The 19818-nt window shown below is 34.7% G+C and overlaps 2 protein-coding genes and 1 pseudogene across 2 annotated transcripts; 1 reads left to right on the top strand and 2 right to left on the bottom strand.

Moving 5' to 3' along the window:
• Positions 1 to 6205: 6205 nt before the first annotated feature.
• LOC108983909 (probable serine/threonine-protein kinase PBL23) lies at positions 6206 to 8995 on the bottom strand. Its single transcript, XM_018955703.2, has 5 exons — positions 8639 to 8995; positions 7794 to 7975; positions 7497 to 7686; positions 6966 to 7357; positions 6206 to 6726 (listed from the first exon to the last, which is right to left on the bottom strand). Exons 1-5 carry the CDS (start codon positions 8763 to 8765, stop codon positions 6448 to 6450), a joined length of 1170 nt encoding a protein of 389 aa, XP_018811248.1. The 5' UTR covers positions 8766 to 8995; the 3' UTR covers positions 6206 to 6447.
• Positions 8996 to 9891: 896 nt separating this feature from the next.
• On the bottom strand, positions 9892 to 12580 carry LOC108983917. Its single transcript, XM_035687426.1, has one exon. The coding sequence runs from the start codon at positions 12311 to 12313 to the stop codon at positions 10340 to 10342; it is 1974 nt and encodes a 657-aa protein (XP_035543319.1). The 5' UTR covers positions 12314 to 12580; the 3' UTR covers positions 9892 to 10339.
• A 2093-nt stretch (positions 12581 to 14673) lies between these two features.
• Positions 14674 to 19814, top strand: LOC108983946 (annotated as a pseudogene).
• Positions 19815 to 19818: the final 4 nt, after the last annotated feature.

Here is a 19818-nt window from a genome sequence, read left to right on the forward strand (position 1 = left end):
GTCCTGCTCTTCCGGACGAGGAGGAGGAGTCTGCTCACCTACCATCTTTCGTAAGGAAGTAAGTTGTTCAGACAGTCTGTTACTAGATCTGCTCCCGTCCGTTGACGCTTACAAGAAAGGTAAATTTTTGTCTTCAATTGGCCAATGACCTACCCACACTCCTCCGCGAGAGGGATAATGCAACATTTTAGGCCTACATTGCCCTTTGTGCATCGTGGGGAAGTAAGTTGTTGATGGAGTTCCCATTTAGTGGAGTTGACTTTGCTGATAGAATTTAGTTGATTTTGTCGTTGCAAGTTAAGCTAATTGGAGATGTGACGGGTCGTACAACTGATATTTAGCACCACAGGAAATAATTGTGTTAGGAAAACATAATTCACGTAAGTTTTAAGGAAGAAAAACCGGAGCGTTTAGTTGCCACGACTGATTTTTGCCCGCAATTGTTTTATCATTTCTTCTCTTCCCTGCTCCTCATTTTTATTTCAATTTCCATTTCTTCCTCCCTTTTTTTTCCTGTTTGTTTGCTACTTGACCGAAATTGCCTGCTGCTATTTGTTCTTTCTTTTCTTCGTTGCTCCTTATTGTCGTTTGTCATTTCACTTTTTTCTTCTTTTTTTTTTTGTTTTTTGTTTTGTTGGGGAAGTCACTCGTCTTCAGTTTTGTTCATTTTCTCATGATCGTATATTGTCATGATGTTCGCCAAGTAAGGTGGTGGACCACATGCTCGCCACGCATGACCATCCATGATCGTGATGTCCTTAGTTAAGAGGCTCTACCCGATGTACACAACCAAGCTGCAGGTAGGTGAGAAAGAGATCACATGCACTGGTCGACAAACTCAGGGCCGAGGAGCTGGCCAAGTGCGCTGCTTGAGGAGTTCCACCCGACGTGCATGGCCAAGGAATGAGCTGTGCAGCTGGAGGAGGAAGAGCACTTGAACCGTGGAGTTGCTGGCCGAGGAAGAGTATCCGAGGAGTGATAGGCCGACGTGCCATCCTGCATGGCCGATGAGTGACATTTCAATGGCCATGGAGGGGCTGCTGATGAGTCCATGCACGTGGAGTGTTTGTGGCCAGGAGTTGTGGTTGTGGAGAGTTTGTTAAGGTCGAGTCTGTGCCCAGTGTTTGCCCGCTATGCATGCATATGCGCCCAATGTATTCCAATTGTGCTATGTATTTAAAGTAAATGAAGGAATTGCATTTACAGCCTACGTGGCGGAGAAGTTTTAGTTCCCAGCCTTACATGCTAGATATATAAAAAGTGCAGTGCACTTTTAATCGCTCATTCCGTGCAGTAGTGCTTATTATAAAAAATAAAAATAGAAAGACTGAAAATACTTATATGGAAAATTTTTATATGCTCCTTCTGAGACTATTTAGCGCACCGAGAAATCGTCATTCGCCCGCTTTCAGTATAAAAATTATCGACGGCGTACACAAAGAAAAATCTCATTCTTGACTTCCGAGTGGCTTGGAACGGGGTGTTGCAAGCATGCAAAGTACATGCAAGATCTATAACGATCCCACAGACGGCGCCACTGGTAATGTTGTATTTCGCACGCCCTTGGGTCTTCAAAGTTGGGCCTCGATCGATGCTGTGTGGAGCCCCCGGCAGTGGTCTGATGTAGCTGTATAGTATTGGTTCGTACATCTATGGTGATGAACAGTATTTAAATGCAGAAAAAATATAGATGAACACACAATTTTACATGGTTCGGCATTAAGCCTACATCCATGGAGGTTTGGGGAGGGGATATTCCACTGTACTAAGCTTGTTTACAGTCTCTCATTGCCTCTCATTTGTTACTGTACAATGGAAGCTATAGAGCTATTTGCTGGAGAAAAAGTTCTCTCTAGAGCTCTCTGGCTGAAGAAAGTCTCAAAGTCCGAAGAAGTCGAAATCGTAAAAAACAAAAAAGGTCCGCAATCTGTAGGTTTTCATTGCCTTTTATCTCCTACCCCCCATTTGCTTTAAGTTACTTCCCTACTTTTCTCTCCCGATACCTTACTTTTCTTTGCTTTATGTCAAATCCCCTATTTTCCTCTCCTGATATTAGTTTCTCATGCCTCCCGACACTTTCATGCTTTAGTCTCTTCTTGTCTCTCACTCTTCTCTAATACTTTGTCTTCTAGTGAGTCCTCACAATGGCTAGAACCAGAAAATTCCATGGTTCGGGGAAAAACCCCTTACATGGTTGATTATACCTAAGATACGTTATTTGGTATTAGAGCTATTGACTATTGATATCAATTATATCCCATTAATCATTCTGTTAAATAAGGAAAAGAAACACTTTATTTGTTTTTCATGAAATTTCATCTCATTTAAAAACTATTTTTTTTAAAGCAAAAGTGATTTAGAATAAATGTCTAGTAAATTAGTAAAATTAAATATTACTAATACTGCCTCTGCTTCAAAATAATCTCACATTAATGTATTAAGACATACTCACCTATTTTATTTGATTATAAAATTAGTAATATCGAAAATCGGTTTAAAAATATAGATATATAAATAAATAAAATTAGAGAAGATTATGTTAATGATTATTCTGCTAGAGATTCAATGGTAGCTTTATGAAAGATAATAATTGGAGATGTATGTGGAGAAAGTTGAGTTTGAAGACAATAAGCGGTTTCAAAAAGAATAATTGGATGTGTCTACTAATATAAACTTATAAAAATGTTAGATTTTTTTAATATTTTGTAAAATATAATGCCAATCTGATAAGAGAAAAATATCAAGTAATTTTTGAAGATCAGACAGGTGCTGGATTTAAGATTCAATAAGAAAGACTGAATTCTAGTGAGTATATATATACACACACTGGACAATGCTAGATAGCTGCCCAGCTTGTACTATTAGGCGTGATCTTAGTGTATTTATAATTTTTTTCTTTTTAAAAATATTTGTTTAATATCTTTAACTAAGAAAAAAAAATCACTAATAATCATTTTTTAGTACAAAAAAAAAAAAAAAAAAATCCAGCAGTACAAATTAGGTTGCTCGCTATCAATTTCATATATATATATATATATATATATATATATATGAAAATGATAGGTACACCGACAAGGTGTACCTGTCATTTGCACTAATCATGTCTTTTTATAGGATATGTGTTTGTTATGTTTTAATATTGTGCTTTTATATATATATATATATATATATATATATATTTAAAATATATATATATATATAAATGCTTTAAAAAATAAAAGCAAAACAAATTTGTACTTTTAGTACTGAATTCGATACCATTTATTGGTGGCTCTAGCACTAACATGTGTGTATATATATACACGTATTAGAAATGATATTTATAATTTTAAGATATAAAAATATGTATATTTTTTTTAAAAAATAGATAAATTTAAGATCCATATAAAAAAAAAATGTCAAGACCAACTGAAGAGTTTATGAGAACTGAAAGGTGATGATTGGAGCTCTCTTTCGTGGATTTTACAGCTAAAAAATTTGAAAAAAATGAAGTTTAGATGTTGCAAATATCTTGAGAATAAAACCGGCACCATGACTTAGGTTTATACTGTTTCATGCAAAATCTTTTGACTAATGCTATGTGGATTGATTTGGTGAATAATCGGTTGATGGATTGAAAGGAATGTAATTGAAAGTAGTTGCTTCATGTGAGTTTATTTATTTTTTTAATGTATCGAGATTGAGTGGTTGGGATTTGGGAATCTTACAGGAAGTAGTTTTTTTTTTTTTGATTTTTTCTTTCTTCCTTTGTCGGCGAAAGTGAAGTGGCTGAGGATGATGACGGTGGCAGACTGGTGGAGGTGGGCTGCTGGCAGACGAAGGACTACTTAATGGTGAAACTGGAAGCAGAGCTCGGTTCCTATCGGGAAGCACCCTTTGATTTCCTATCTCTTGTTTGCCCTTTTCTTTCCCATGCGAATGAGTGTAACTTAAGCTTGATGTAATTTCCGAAGTGGCAGAATATAAGTAGAAGAATGTTATTTGAGAAAAAATGGCCTGACCGCTTAGAAGCGGTTTTGTTTTCCATATACATGTGTATATATTTGCATCCACTAAAAACAAACCTATTAGAAAACTTGTTAATTTATTCAAACATATATATTCTTATTGCATGTATTCTAGAGAATTTGAGGCATTGGCATTGCGCCCATCCCATGTTATCTTCAGAATATGAAAGAAGAATGGGACACAAATAAAAATTATACAATCTTGTATTTAACCATTTTTTAACTTGAGAATATTTTTATAAAATGATTATTATTTTATAAATGATTTTTTAATTTATAAAAGATAATTGTGCAAAGTATTATGAAAATGATTATTTGTATCATTGCATGTATATTATTTTCTTTTCTAATAATACTTTAGATTGCAAGTCACATCCATTAAGAGATTGTTTGGGAACACAAACCATCTCATCCCATATTAAAATTTCTCATAATTTCATTCCTAAATATCACTCAAATACAAACACTTTTCAATTTAAATTTTTAATTTTTTCATATAATCATTACAACTTTTTCAAATTTCCATACAAACCACACAAAAAATAAAACCTTTTCAAATATAAAAATAAAAATTATATTATAATAATATTTTAATTTTATAATATTTTTTCTCTATTATTTTCTGAAATTCAATAAAACATTGTAATTCAAACCATTTTCATTATTATTCACACACTATTTTATTTCTATTAAAAGAATTTTCATCTCATCTCATTTATCCAATGTTACACTGGCCAACAACCTTTTTTTTTTCTTTTTTCTTTAATTGAGAATAAATATTACATCATTTATTTATTTATAAGTTGTTGTCAAAACCGTCTTAGCACTAGCATTGGATTATACATCTGCATATGTATCTACATATTTGCATAATATAACTTTAAATTGGGCTGCATTGAATTATGGGATGAGATGATTTGTGTTCTCAAACAATGTTTGAGAATGCACTGTTCACTTCCAAAACCTTATTTTACTACTTCTCTCTCTCTCTCTCTCACTTTCTCTCTCTCTCAATATCAACGGAAACAAATCATTTATCGAATCATTTCTCTCTCCTTGCTCTCTCTCTCTCTCTCTCTCTCTCGACATCAACCGAAAGAAATTTGAAAGAAAAAAGTAATTTTAGAAAAAAATAAATAATAAAAAAATAATACTATTTTATTATTATTTGGCTCAAAGATGCATAATCTAATATTAGAGTTTTTCTTAATATGCAAAATAAATAAATAAAAACTAATATGCATAATCCAATATAATTTTACATATACATATAGAAAAATCAATGCTAGTGCTTTTGATGAGACGAACAAATTTTTAGTTTCTAAGCTTAAGAAGCTTGCCTTTTGTTAGTCAATGGATAGGTGACTAGGTTGCATTTTTAGGTTTGTTAGAGCCGATTTGGATTGAGAGATGAATTCTCATTTTATTTTACTATTATTTACAAATTTTAACTCACAAATTTTATTATTATTCACAAATCATCTCATATCATCTCTCAATCCAAATAGGGCCTTAAGTCAAGCGATAACGGATTGCCTAACAATTGGACTAGAGATGTGATTTTGTGACTCTTAACTCCAGCTCTCCAGTTGGCGGGAAACCACGTCAGCCAAAAGTACAAGCTTACTGCAAGTGTATCATGTGTATCATGGCATCTTACGTATAACTCATTTCATATCATCTAATCGTTATAATTTTTTAAAATTCTTATATAAAATAAAATAAACAATTCAACTTTTTCGAATCTTAAAACAAAAATAATATTAAGAAAATATATTATAACAATATTTTATTCAATTTTTAACTTTTATCTCAATTCATTTCATCTGCAAAAACAAACTAGGCATAATATAGTTCATGAACGTACTAATTGAGATTGCTAAACTTAAAAAAAAAAAAAAAAAAAATTGTTAGTTTTAAAGAAAGTTTGCAAAATTAAATCTATAAATTGATGATATGGTATGTTAAATTATAAAATTATTTTTATTGTAAAATAAATTCAATGAATATTGCTATTTAGAGGCTTTTATACTACACATTATTTAGATGACATAATTTAATTTGTAAGATTTAAATTAAAATTTAAAACTTATCTTTCTAATTAAATTATCATTTCTCTTAAATTATACTACCTATGTAGTGTGTAGTATAAATTAAGATAAAATTATTTACATCCATCATATCATATAAAAGACATATTAATTTATAAATTTACGAAATTTTCCTCTGATTATAACACTTTCTAACGAGAAAAGAATGACATTAGAATAACTGGCATTCGGGTTGAATTCAAATTATGTTTCTTTTTTTACAGTGCAGCTCACCTGCAACGTGTCTAGATTTCATGAAACGGTTCAAAAGCTTAACCATTTGCAATTTTTTTTTTTAATTTTTTTTTTCTCATTTGCTTTACACTCTCCTGATTCATGAATACCATGGTCTAGCTACCAGACTTGATATTTCCACTGCTTTCTTCTTTATCGGGACAAGCTGAATTGGCTTCGTCTTTCTGATCACCAGCCTCTTCGTTCTTGTTAACGGATAAAAATTCAAGAGCTGTAACGACATCGCTAATTAGAGGCCGAGTAGTATCTTCCTCTTGGAGACACATGGCTGCAACTGCTAGAGCTTGGTACAGACTCTTTACTGGGTACTGTCCTTCAAGCGAAGGGTCCGCCATTAACGTGAACTTCCTTCTGTCTCTAAATAGTGGTTGTGCCTGCAAAAAGAACAACTGGATCATCAATTTTAAGGCTTCAACTTATATGCTTTCCTGCACAGCCAAACTGCTACCTTGGAGGATTGAGACTTTGATGTCAAACTAAAAGGAATATTGCCAGAAAAAATAACCATTGGAGCACGATGATCATCACAACATTGAAAGCTTTTGAATTCAGTCCTAATGCTTGAGAAAGCTTTTGTTTTGGGGGGGGGGGAATTAGAATATAATAGGCATACCCAAGTAACTAGATTCTGCTCTTCTGTTGCTCTTGTATTGTCAATGACTCTCCTTCCTGTGACTATCTCCAAAAACACCACTCCAAAGCTGTACACATCGGATTTTGTTGTCAATTGACCTGTGAGAGCATACTCGGGTGCACAGTAGCCATAGGTTCCCATCACCCTGGTGGAGACATGGGACTTATCCCCAGTTGGACCTAGCTTTGCAAGGCCAAAATCCGAAAGCTTTGGATTGAAGTTCTCGTCCAATAGTATGTTTGATGCTTTGAAATCACGATATATCACTGGTGGATCAGCTGTTTCGTGCAAGTATTCAAGCCCTCTTGCTGCACCTTCAGCAATTTTCATCCTGGTATACCAACCCAAAGGTTTTCTGTTCGGAGCTATATCTGTGTATCATAAAAAAAAAAAAAAAAAGTTGCTCAGATACCATTACAGCTGGGAAAGCGAGCTCGCATTTATATATAGATTACTGCTTAAAATATTCTATATAACATGTGAGAATAGAGAAGATAAAATCGGGCATACCGAGAAGGTGATCCTCCAAGGAACCATTGGGCATGTACTCATAAACTAAAATCCTCTGATCCCCATCAGCACAATATCCAACCAAATTGACAAGGTTAGGATGGTGGAGAAGACTCAACATCAAAACCTCCACAAGAAATTCTCTGTTCCCTTGGAATCCATTCCTGTCGAGTTGCTTAACTGCAACCACCTGAGTGAGATGAGACATGAAAAGTTACTGAATTTTTGTATATCTTTGTTTTTATTTGAATTTTAATCATTACAAACTAAACATGATTATTTGATATGATATGATACTTGATTTGTGCTTGCAATTCGCCCTTTGTACACCCTCCCAAAGCCTCCTTCACCCAGCAGATTCTCAGAGTGGAAGTTTTGAGTAGCAACACACAGCTCACGGAAAGAGAAAACTCTAGCGGAAATAGTTCCCTTTCCAATCGTTTTTATCTCTTCCGTTATGAACCGTCTCCTGCTGCTATCTGCAATATAAAAGCATGTTCAAATTTACATTTTCCATTCGATGTGGAGGGGAAAAATGCTGTTCCAAGAACACCGAGTCCCCAGGTTTATTTTTGTGAAATCTCTTTAACAAATATTCCGCACTTAAAAATGCAAAACTTCAAAAATAAAAAAAATCTCAGATTATTGCCTACGTGATTGATGAGTTTAGGAAAACCAATTGACACATCTCTCCTTTCCCGTGCTGTTCTAAGAGGGGGAGGCTCCTCCGTCACCTATTCCTTCTATCAATCGATCCACCAAAGTATGTAACGCTATAATAAAAGAATTACATGACCTATACTTTAAACAGACTAATCATTGATATAATTAGAATTTTATTAAAATTTTATAAAGAGCAATAACTTCTCATTCATAAGTAATACATGATCCTATACACTACTTACTCTTATCCTTATCATATTAGATATTACAATTTACTTCTCTTAAATTCTCGATGTCCTCGTTGGACCTATCCGTTGTAGTAGGTAGCATTGCATTTAGCGAGTCTTGAGCCTAAGGAATATGAACCTAATTCTCTTTTTCTTTTAATTTTACCCCTTTTCTTCCTAGTACTCAATTGCTGTAATGGGTTTTTTTGTTGTGGAGGAGAAAAAAAACAGATTTTGAAGTGAAAAATTTACCTGATTTGAATGAGAGCTTAGTGAAGGAGGCTAAAGTTTTTGTGTCCCTGTATTCCTTAATGCTCTTTTTTAATGAGTTTCTGCCGATTTTCTCTTGTGGCATGCAACATTGAAAACAGCCGGCCATTTTCCTCTCCTTCTCCACAACTTCAATCTCAATCTGACCACACCAAATTCGAAAGATCTTCAAAATCTTGCATTTATTTGTTACACCGTGAAGACTTTAGGTCGGCACAACAAAACGCGTTTGAAATGGAGAAACCAATCTGCTTAGCTATCAATTTGTCTTAATCCCTGAAAAACCAGAACCAGAACCTGGTTTTTCCAGGAAATTAACGAAGGAAAACTCTCCACAATATTAATTTGTTTTGGTTTATCTTCCTCACAATCCATTGAGTCCAGATAGGCAAATGACCGAGTCAAATTTTCTATATATGTTCAGAAGAAACAGCAGCTACCAATCTTTTGCTCAACTGCCTCTCCATCTTATTTTGCCTTATTTATAATAATTTATGATTTTGTGTTTTTTTATTTATTATTATTTTAGGCCCAATTTAGATTGTAAAAATGTTTCATCTTTTTCTATATTATCATTATAATTTTTTTAAATTCTCATACAAAATATATTAAATTAATTAATTTTTTCAAATTTTAAAATAATAATAATATTAAAAAATAATATTTTATTTAATTTTTAACTTTTATTTAGAACCATTTAATTTCATCTCACTATCCTAACCATATCTTAATGCATAAATAATGGTGATTGGTGAATAAATGCCATTCATATATGCTCACCAAAATTTAAAATGTGTCTGAAGAGAAATGATACTTTCGCCTTACAATAGCTGAAATTACAAGAGCGTACGAAGGTTTTTTTGTCTCCGCAAAATAATATTTGATACAAATCTTAAATAAATAAATCTTATGCATGTTTTTTATAAAAATATAGATCTCATTAAAAAAGAAAAAAAAATTATACTTTTTTATGATAGGATTTACTTTTTTATAAAAGCCTATGTGGAACTTGTTATTGAGACTTGTATAAATCATTCCTTTTTTTTGAAAAAAAAATTCACCTAAAAAATATGAAAATGTATTTGTAGAGGCGACTCTTTTGTAGCTAGAGTCGTAGAAAGGTGAGGTCGAGCTAGTCTACACTAACGCATCTTGTACAGTCGGGCGATTAAACTTTTTAAGGCGGACATGACATTTATTTTCGGAGTAATATAGCCCTCAAAACATATGACATAATGATGTTCAATGTCTGTCTGATCTGACATCATGGTGCTGTTTACCGTTAGTGTTCCAAAAACAGCGAAGAAACAGAAAATTGACTTATCTTGTTTTTCCCTCCCTCGTACTTCTTTATGCCCCCGCAGTCTCGTTTTTGTGATAGTTACTTCTGTTTTGATCTACCGAACAGATATCAGCAAACAAACTGCAGAAAATATGCAGTGACGACTTGCACATCATTCTCCAGAGGTATAAAGACTAAAGCACTAAATCACTGCCAGAGGCTTCTAATTAGTGAAACAGGTTCTGTTATAAGTAGAAGGACCAAAATACTTGCTTTGATTTCATCCTTAGCTTTCAACCATGTATAATGCAAATAGGACATATAACTGAGGCAAAGCAGTTTCATTGTAGAGCAATGGAGCAGACCAGCTTTGTTTGGTTGGTATTTCCTCAAACCTGTAGCTAGCTAGACCTAGCCGCTTTTAGCTCAGCAATCACTCTCTCAAGCTCAGTAATCCGAGCTTCAAGTTCCAGTCCAGGTATTTCATGTGTATAGCTGCCACCTTCTCCTCCCTTACCATGGATGCTCACCCTGTTGTAAACAGGACTTTCTGCCTTTCTCTCACCTGGACCATCAATGACTCTTTCTAACCCTCTCACAGCATCTTCAACTTTAATATTTTCCCCGTCTCTCATCATTGACTCCGTCTTTTTCACAGCTCCATCCATCACTGAAAAGCTCTGTGATTGGCCCAAAAAAGGCTCACCAACACCGTCTGCTCTTCTACCTAGATTGTCATGCATGCCATAAGATCTCATTTCTCCACCTGCTGATTTATCTTCCTTTATAGATTTATCTACTTCAACCTTGTTGCGTTTGGGCGAGAAACCAGGTGGAACATCAGCATCATTATCTCCCTTGTTTCCTATTGATGCCTGTGCTACTTGTTTTGGCACTGTTGGTTTATATACATTAACAGAGTCCTCTGCTTTAACCTTGTTAAATTTGGGAGAGAAACCAAGCAAAACATCACCATCTTTACCCGTTGGAGCCCATACTGCCTGACCTAATATTGATTGTTTCCACCAGTTCAAGTAACGAGTGGTAACCTCACCCTTAGAAAGGCAGGATGGAACATACAATTTCGCATCACTCGGGCGCTTACTATAATTGTTCCAGGCAATTTTATGATCCTTACTGCATTGAGCAACACAGCCCGGGAGATCTTGATCCATTCCAAATTGCATTGCAACACGGTGTGGGAAGTAATGTTCTATACAGCCAAGCCCAACCAGCTCGGAGACCCTAAAATATCTAACCAATGCCTCCATTTCTTCATCCAATTTAGTATTAACCGGTACCCAGATATCCTTTTCTCCATAAAGTTTTCGAGAATTCAAATTGAATGTATATGAAACGTAAGGACGCCAAAGAAAACTTTCCCTAGCCGAGTCTAGAGCCGACCTCACATTCTTAACTTCCACACTTCTGACTTTATGCCAGCGAGCAAATACCGGGTCACCATATATGAGCTGATTTGGCTTTGGCTGCAATGATCTAAATCTCTCCCACGCCCAAAGCTGAACTAAATGATACGGTGACCGGAAGGTTACTTCGACCACGTCTTTGTCCAATGCAACAATGGCTTCTTTCAACAGACTCAAATCGCTGTAAATGCTAGCAAGAACTGCAGGGGCAAGCGCGATTCGAGTCCCTTTAGCGAGATGAATAGCAATAGGGAAAAAATCCTTGTTGATCAACCTAGAGTTGGGGAGAAATGATATTGACAACCAGAAAACAAGAAATACTTCATGCTCGATTTCTCTCTTAGTATTCATGAACATCTTCATCCACACTTGGGGGCAGGCCTTGCGAGCTTTACTCCTCCCAGCTTCAACACGCGCTTGAATCAGTTTCGCTTCTATTTCTTTCAACTCTTGGGTTTCGACGGGGCTATGAACAGATTCTCCTAAAACTGAGAAACCTCCCAAAACCATTATATCCTCCAGCGTGAGCGTTGCTTCTGCCCAAGGAAAAATACATGTGTTGGTCTTAGAACACCACCTTTCAGCAATACCAATAACAATATCATGGTTCACGTCGATTTCGTACGTAGAATTCATTATAGCTTCAAATATGCCGGCTTTCTTCCACAAAGATTGATACTTAGGACACATGGAATCGACCCAACTTTTCCATTTTCTTGGCGGGTATCGCCAGCCGTTGAATCTGACCTTCAGAGGCCATTTTGAGGGTTCGAAAGTGGGTGGTAGGGAAGAGGGAGAGCGTGAAGGAAGCTCAAAGATTGGTCCTTTTATGGAGACCGCGGAGGGTTTTAGAAAACGGGCTGGTCTGGAAGTTGGGTTATGGTCACCCATGGGTGAAACCATGAGTTCCTCTCTAAGCTCAATTATATTGTCTGATAGTTCAGTCATTGTCGGCGGTCAAGAAGGTTGGAAAATGGATTCTATTTTGTACAACAGGCAAAGGGTTATTGTGATTCCGTTAAAATTTTTCCTTTCTTCTTTGCCATATCCTGTGTCTGTTTTTCCGGAAAATGAAAGGCTCTGCTGGACTCGAAGCTTTTGGTTCCTTCGAAGCGGAAAAATGGAGGTTTCTCTCATCTTTAGTGAGGTTTAACAGCTTCAACAAATTGCAAAAGCTTGCCCTTTTTATGTTTGCAGAACAAAACCATTGCTACAGAGAAAGGTGGAAGTGTGCGTTGCTGCAAAACAACCAAAACATTTCCTAAAGATACTTCCTACCGTACCAAAAACACGACGCCGCACTGAACAAAAATTACTTTCTGCAAACACTTCAAGAAAGTGAAGTCTATAACATCGTCAGAAAACTTCTTGAAAAAACTTACCCAAGTGAACCAAAATAGTTCTTGAAAACACTTTCCTGCCTTGCTGCGTCTCTCCGAGCTGCTTTAATGGATGAAACCGCTGCTCCGATACAGTTGTGAGTGCATACAAAACGGATGCCCATAAAAAGAAGTGCATACAAAACGTCGCTGAGGGGGGAAACATGTGTATGCAAAACGTCGCCGAGGGGTGAACAAATAGCATACAGAACGTCGCAGTTATCTATTTTTTTAGGAAGGAAAAAAAAAATAAAGAGCAATGATAGCCATCCATTTACAATTTTTTAATAAAATAATAAGGATATCATTTCTAAAAGAAAATTTTGTGTAATAATATTATTTTATTTAAAATTTTTAATAAATTTACAATTAATCTAATGATTAAAATTGAAGATTCCTCGTTAATACAGTGAAAATAAGATGAGATTGTGTACCTTTAAACATTGGGTTTATTTGACATTTTTTCTTTATTTCAAAAACTTTAAAACGTTGTATGATTCTATTCATCTTATCTTATCTAATTATTATAATTTTTTTAAATTTTAAAATAAAATATAATAAATAATTATATTTTTTTACATCTCAAAATAAAAATTATATTAAAATATTATATTATAATAATATTTTATTTAACTTTTAATTCTCATATTATTTCTTCTCAACTTAACTCACAATTTAAATCTCCTCGTTAAGATATTGTTTCGATTAAGAAATAGGACAAGAATCATGATATTTTATAAGAAAATACTTATAATTTAAAGTCCAATTTGAAAATCAATGATTTAATTGAGAGTAATAGTTTAAAATATAAGGATAATATAATTTGAAAAATAACTTATACAAATTTAAGACGTCCAAGTCGTGTTCAAATCTTTGAAGAAATTAGTTCATTTTAAAAAGAGTTTTTCTAGTCATCCTCTCCATACATTACATACTACACATTACAAATATTTTTATTTTTTTAATTTTTTTGTTTTATTATTTTTAAATTAATTAAGTCATTCTACTATCCATACACGTACAGAACACATTTGATAATAGAAACAAATTAAAAAATTATATATGATATGTAGCGTGAGGATGATGAAGATAATTTTTTTTTTAAATCTATATTTTTGCGATGAATTTTATTTTTTAGTAAGATAAATACTATAATTATAAAAAGATTTTATAAAAATAAATTTATAAATTGATATTATTTTATATGATACGTTAAATTTATTTTATAATAAAATTAATTTAACAATCTAATATGATACATCAAAATACATCAATTAATAAATTTATTTTTATAAAATTTCTTAAGGTAAACCATTACTTTTTTCTTAAATGTGCTGCAGGAGACTTTCGTATTTTAAACTTATATTTAAGACATGATGCGAAAAGAGTTATCCAGGAAAATAATATCACAATATAAAAAAGAAATATTTTAGTTATAAAAAAATTATATAAAAATAAATCTACATATATTAATTTATAAAATTATTTTTATTATAAAATAAATTATATTATTTTATAAATTTATTTTTTTATAATATATTTATGATTGAAAAGTCGGTGTTAAAAAAAAAAATCTATAGCTTCCGAGTTTGGATTTTGAATTTTTGTCTCAAATGATTTTTTTTTTTTTTTTTACTTAATGATTAAGAAATTATTTTTTAATAATATTATAAATTTTTATTTTTTTTAAATATTTATGATGATTAAAAAATACATAAAAATAAATTACAGGATAAAAAAGTCAAGGTGAAATGATCCAACGGCTGAGACCATGAGAGGTGGATGCTGACGTGGAGAGTTTTAAATGGAGCAGTGGACTTGTTCATGAATCATCGCGGCTGGGACAAAACAGTCGATCAAATGATTCAAATTAACGATAATTTTGAAACCGTTGAAGAGGTTGTCGAGTAGTATATATACCCTACAAAAATGGCGACACAGAACAAAGGACGAAATGAAATAACTCAAAAAAACAGCCACCCCCTCCGAATTCCATTCCAAAAAAAGGAACAACAGAGCGACAGAGAGAAGTGAGGGTTGGAATTCGGAAAGATGATAATTTGGGCGAAACAGTTGAAGACTGCGTTTGGGGCTTCCTTTCTTTGGCTCATTTGCTTCATTTACTTCACTCGGGTTCTATTCTTCATCTCTGTGTGTGTGTGTGTTAGCTAAATGCGGTGGTTTTATCACGAAATGAGAATCCATTGTTTTTCCCCTTTTGATGCCGTTTCTGGGAGTCGGAGATCTTTGCATTCACAGTTTTGGGTTTCGGGGTCAGGTGATTTTCGTTGGTTCTTTGTGAAGTTATTTTTGGGCACTTGGTTATTGCTGTTGGGATTTTTTCTGTTTTCACGGGAAAATATTGGAATTCTCTTATCTATAAATCAAACTCCTGTGTTTGCGCTAATATAATGAGATTATGGGTCAGTTTTGTAGCTTAATTGAATTTGTTTGGGATGCAAGATTGTGCCTGAGCCGAAGGAGTAATTTTCCTGGAGCGTTTATGTTTTTACTTCCCTTTCCACCTTATGTTCAATTCTCACCAACATTTTACAATTAATTTGTGAATATAGGGGTTCAGATCCTTTGTATGGACAGCAGTTTCTTACCAGCTGAAAGATAGGCTTAAGTTATCACCCTCGGCCTCCCAGTTTGTGTCTTCAATAACATTTTTTCCGTGGAGCATTAAACCATTGTATGGGTATGGATCTTTCTTTTACTCAGTACACCCACTTGAAGCCGCACATATGCACGTACGCACGCACTCATGCATATCTGTTCAAAATCTTGTGCTAAAAAGCGTGGAGGTTGATGATAGTGAAGATATTTAGGTTCATGTTTATAATGTAGTTCTTACAGCATTCTCGCATTTATTGGAGATGAACTGATTCGACCTTGGCCTTAGAGAAATTTAAGGTATAAAAGCAATATGTAATCAAGTAAAAAATACAAAATCAGAACGATTTATTTAAATTTTAAATATGATATCAGCAGATGTGTATGATGTTGACTTTTAAACTTGTAATGTATGTGTGTTCATGAGGATATTCAATGGCTAGGCAAAGCAATGCGGATCCATTTCAAAATACTAGACATGATATGTTCCTTTTGATAAGTAAATACTGTGCATATATTACAAAGAAGGTTTTCATGGGAATTTCAATCAGCCCTAAGTGATAGAAAATAAAATATAATAGAAAAGAAGATGGAGAAGAGAGTACAATCAAGCATGTACATATATATATATATATAAAATCAAGATAAAATATAAAATCTCCGTAAAATCACAATCAAGCATGTACACATATATATATATATGCCTTGAAAAAGATTAAGAAAAAGGAGCACATCATACATAAATGTGTATAACAAATAAAAGACAGTAATTTAACTGGAGAGGCAATCAAACTTCTAAATTTATGGTAGGATGGAGGGCTGTGCTAGAAAGCAGCCTTATGGATAATTTAATTGATTATCTTTTTGGGGAATCCGTTGGTTTATCTCATATGCAGAATTCTGTCGGACTGTATCCCTATTAAAGGAAGAAAAAGGATTCCATGCTTAGTGATTGCAACAGTGCTCTCTCTTGTGCCATGGCTTATTTTAGGCCTAAATGCAACCCTGAGGAGTTCCGCATGGCACCTCATGATCTTCTTAACAGTGTAGAATCTGGGCTCAGCCATGGCAGATGTCGGAGTTGATGCAATGATAGCTGAGGCAGTAAGGTTTGAGCAGTATGTGCACAGTTCAAGTTTCATTTCCATTTATCTATAGGTGAAATTCGAGTGCATATTGACTAGCCCACTAGCTTACCTGTCAATGGCTTAAGATTTAATTTCCATACAATCTTAACTTTTTAATTTCCGAGCCCTTTATCTTGGGGACTCAGCATGATAGTGATAGGTCCAATATGAGACTTCTCTAATTGATTTTGCACGGTGGAATGTAATCTGAACATTCCCAAGACAATAGCTATATCTTGTGCTTGTCTGGTACCAGTATGTTAATATTTTGCTTAGAAAACTACCTTTTATTGCTGCAAGCATGTCTATCTGATTTGGTATAAGGTATTGATTATCTAATATAGGTTAAGACTAAGATCTCATAACTACACTGGATCGGGACCTCATTTGCTGGAGACCTCCAGTCAATATCTTGGTTGGCAATGGCTTTGAGAGGAATATGTGGGAGTATGTTAGGAGGACTTGCATTAGCCAACTTGCAGATAGATACAGTTTTTCTTCTTTTTACTATACTTCCAGCCATACAGTTACTATCTTGTGGTTTGGTGGAGGAGAATTCTGTAGGCAGTAAACTGTCGCCTTTATTTAATAATCCAAGAAAGTCCCACATGGTCAATGGGAATGCCAGTATTCTGGACGACGATAATTTATTGGAAAAGAAGTCCAACATCAGCACTTCAAGGAGAAAGAAGAGGACAAATAACAGCAAAAAGGCAGGCAGTTGACGCTCGTGAATCCCAGATTCCCGAAATAGGTGACTCCTTGGCATTACAGTGGTTCCACTCTCTGAAAAAAGCTGCTTACAGTTTGTGTCATGCTTTTAAGCAGCCAATCATTTTGAGGTAACTAAAAGAAAGTTTTCCTACTGAATGGATTGATATCATGATGGTTTGGTTACATGCCACATACCAATGAGTTCCTCTCTAGGATCTTTGCCATTTTAAGGCAGTCAATTGAGATGATCGTGATCACTCAAATACTTAGTGTTGCATGGTCCAGGATAGCCTCCAGGATGGGTGGTTAAATCATCTTATAGGATCAAGTTTTCCTTAGATCTACCTGGTGGAAGTGCAGTTTAAATGTGCCTCCACATTGTTAATTTGTTACTTCTCCTTGTTGTCAATCTAATTGATACCCTAGACTTGTTATGCTTGTCATTTTTCTTCTATGGATTTTTGCATTCTTTCTAATCAAGGTTACTTTTGATTTCAACTTTGCTCTCGTAAAATCCCAGACCAATGACTTGGTTTTTCCTAGCACATGTTACTGTTCCAAATCTCTCAACAGTGATGTTCTATTACCAGACAGAGTTATTTAACTTGGAAGCATCTTTCTTGGGGACAGCACGTGTTGTTGGATGGTTAGGCCTCATGCTTGGAACCTTCATTTATAACAAGTACTTCAAGAAAATGAAGTTACAAAGAATCCTCGTGTAAGTACTACAAGGTCCAATTTGTATTTCTATGGCAGAAAAACCCTTATTTTTCTTTTAAGACTAATTTGGTGAATAATGCTTTGATCATTATCTATGCAGGTCGGCTCATATTGGTTTATCTCTCTTGAGTCTCCTAGATATTGTGCTAGTGTCTCGAATGAATGTTACCTTAGGAATATCAGATAGGATCATGGTTCTCTGGGGATCTGCTCTTGCTGATGCAGTCAATCAACTCAAGTATGACACACTTTTGACATACTCAGCCTTCCTCTGTTTTTTTAGTTGTAGAAACCACACATGAAGTTTGTGAAACTTCCATTTTCCTTAATAATGTTGACTATGCTTCATGAACTGCAGGTTTATGCCATTCCTGATCTGCTTTGTCCTCCGGAAATTGAAGGAACTCTATTTGCGCTTTTTATGTCAATAAAAAACTTGGGATCCACTTTGGGATCATTCGTCAGTGCTGGGTTGGCTTCAATTTTGAACATCTCTTCTGGTTCTTTTGACAACCTTCTCCTAGGCATTGCCGTTCAAGTTCTCTGCACTTTCATTCCAATTGCTTTCCTGTTTTTGATACCAAAGGAAGCTATGGGAATATCAGCATAGATAGCTACGGGAACATCTCTTCTCGCACAAATATCAGCATAGATAGCTATGGGTAGAGGCTATATGCTTCATTGAAGTATGACAAAATTATTGGTGGAGTTACTTTCTAGGTATGGCTGCTATACTTTAGGTGCATTTACTTAAATGCTTACATTTGGCCCACATTTTTATCTGGCGGTTGAACTGCGGGTATGCCTCTTACCCTTGTGGTTTCAGAGGCATTTTTTTTTTTGCTTTTTGGAGTTTCATTAACTTTTGAGCTTATGGTGGTGCCATGATTGTTGCATTCTAAGTGTAATTAGAAGTTCTGTACTTACTGTGCATTTTTCTGATTCGGCAAGCTTATTGATTTTGTAATATTAGCATCCTGCTCATTATTTCCAGGTATTGGGTAGTGGTTTTGAGGTGATTTCTGTTGGAAAGAAAAAGGTTGTTCGTTCTGTTCCAACTGAGTCAAATAAAGACCATAATGAAATTTTAGAGCTTGCTCAGGTTATTGGAGTTTTCTATGTTTTTTCTTCCTTTAAACTTTGTCCTTAAATGCCCACATTTGGCGTTCTCTCTCTGTTTTTTTTTTTTTTAAATTTTAGTTCTTTTATTGAACCTTTCACGTTTGCTAAGCCTCGAGGCTTTGTGACTGTTGATGAAGTTGAGAGACGGCCCTCTTGGACCTCCGGCCGTGCTATCGATACCCTTGATACTTTACTAGATGTATGTTTTGACTATCGATTCCTTTTTTATTTTTATTTTTATTATATATATATATGTATGTATGTATAGTGGGATCAATGGGGCTCAGAAAAACTTGTTGCTTTTGCAGGAAGGTCTTGCAATGATCGATGATGGCCACAGAGATGGTAAACGCTGGTACTGGTTCCCCTGTGTATTGTCGGTCTCACCTTCAGTAGTTCATACTTGAACGCTTGATATTCAAACAACCGCAGCTTAATGCCTGTTGGCTGTTAGGCTACCGCCTAAGGATAAAGGAGGGAAGTGATATGTTATCATTTACTTTGTAGTACTAGTACCAGTTGGTCCAATCGAAGGAATCATCTTTGCCACTTCTGTCTCTCCCCATGAGCAAGCATATCTCTCTTTGCCCTTACCACCCGATAGAGGCAGTTAGATAGACGTAGACATGCTCATGATGCGGTGAGATTGTCCCCTGGATAACTAATTGTCTTAACTGGCTCCACACTTACAACTTTTGAGATTAGTTTTCTTTTTCTCAGGTTATCTGGGCTGTGCTCATTCTTTTTAGCTAAAAAAACAGGTTACTCAGGTCAT

Source organism: Juglans regia, chromosome 2 (assembly GCF_001411555.2).
Source record: "Juglans regia cultivar Chandler chromosome 2, Walnut 2.0, whole genome shotgun sequence".
NCBI classification, from domain to species: domain Eukaryota; kingdom Viridiplantae; phylum Streptophyta; class Magnoliopsida; order Fagales; family Juglandaceae; genus Juglans; species Juglans regia.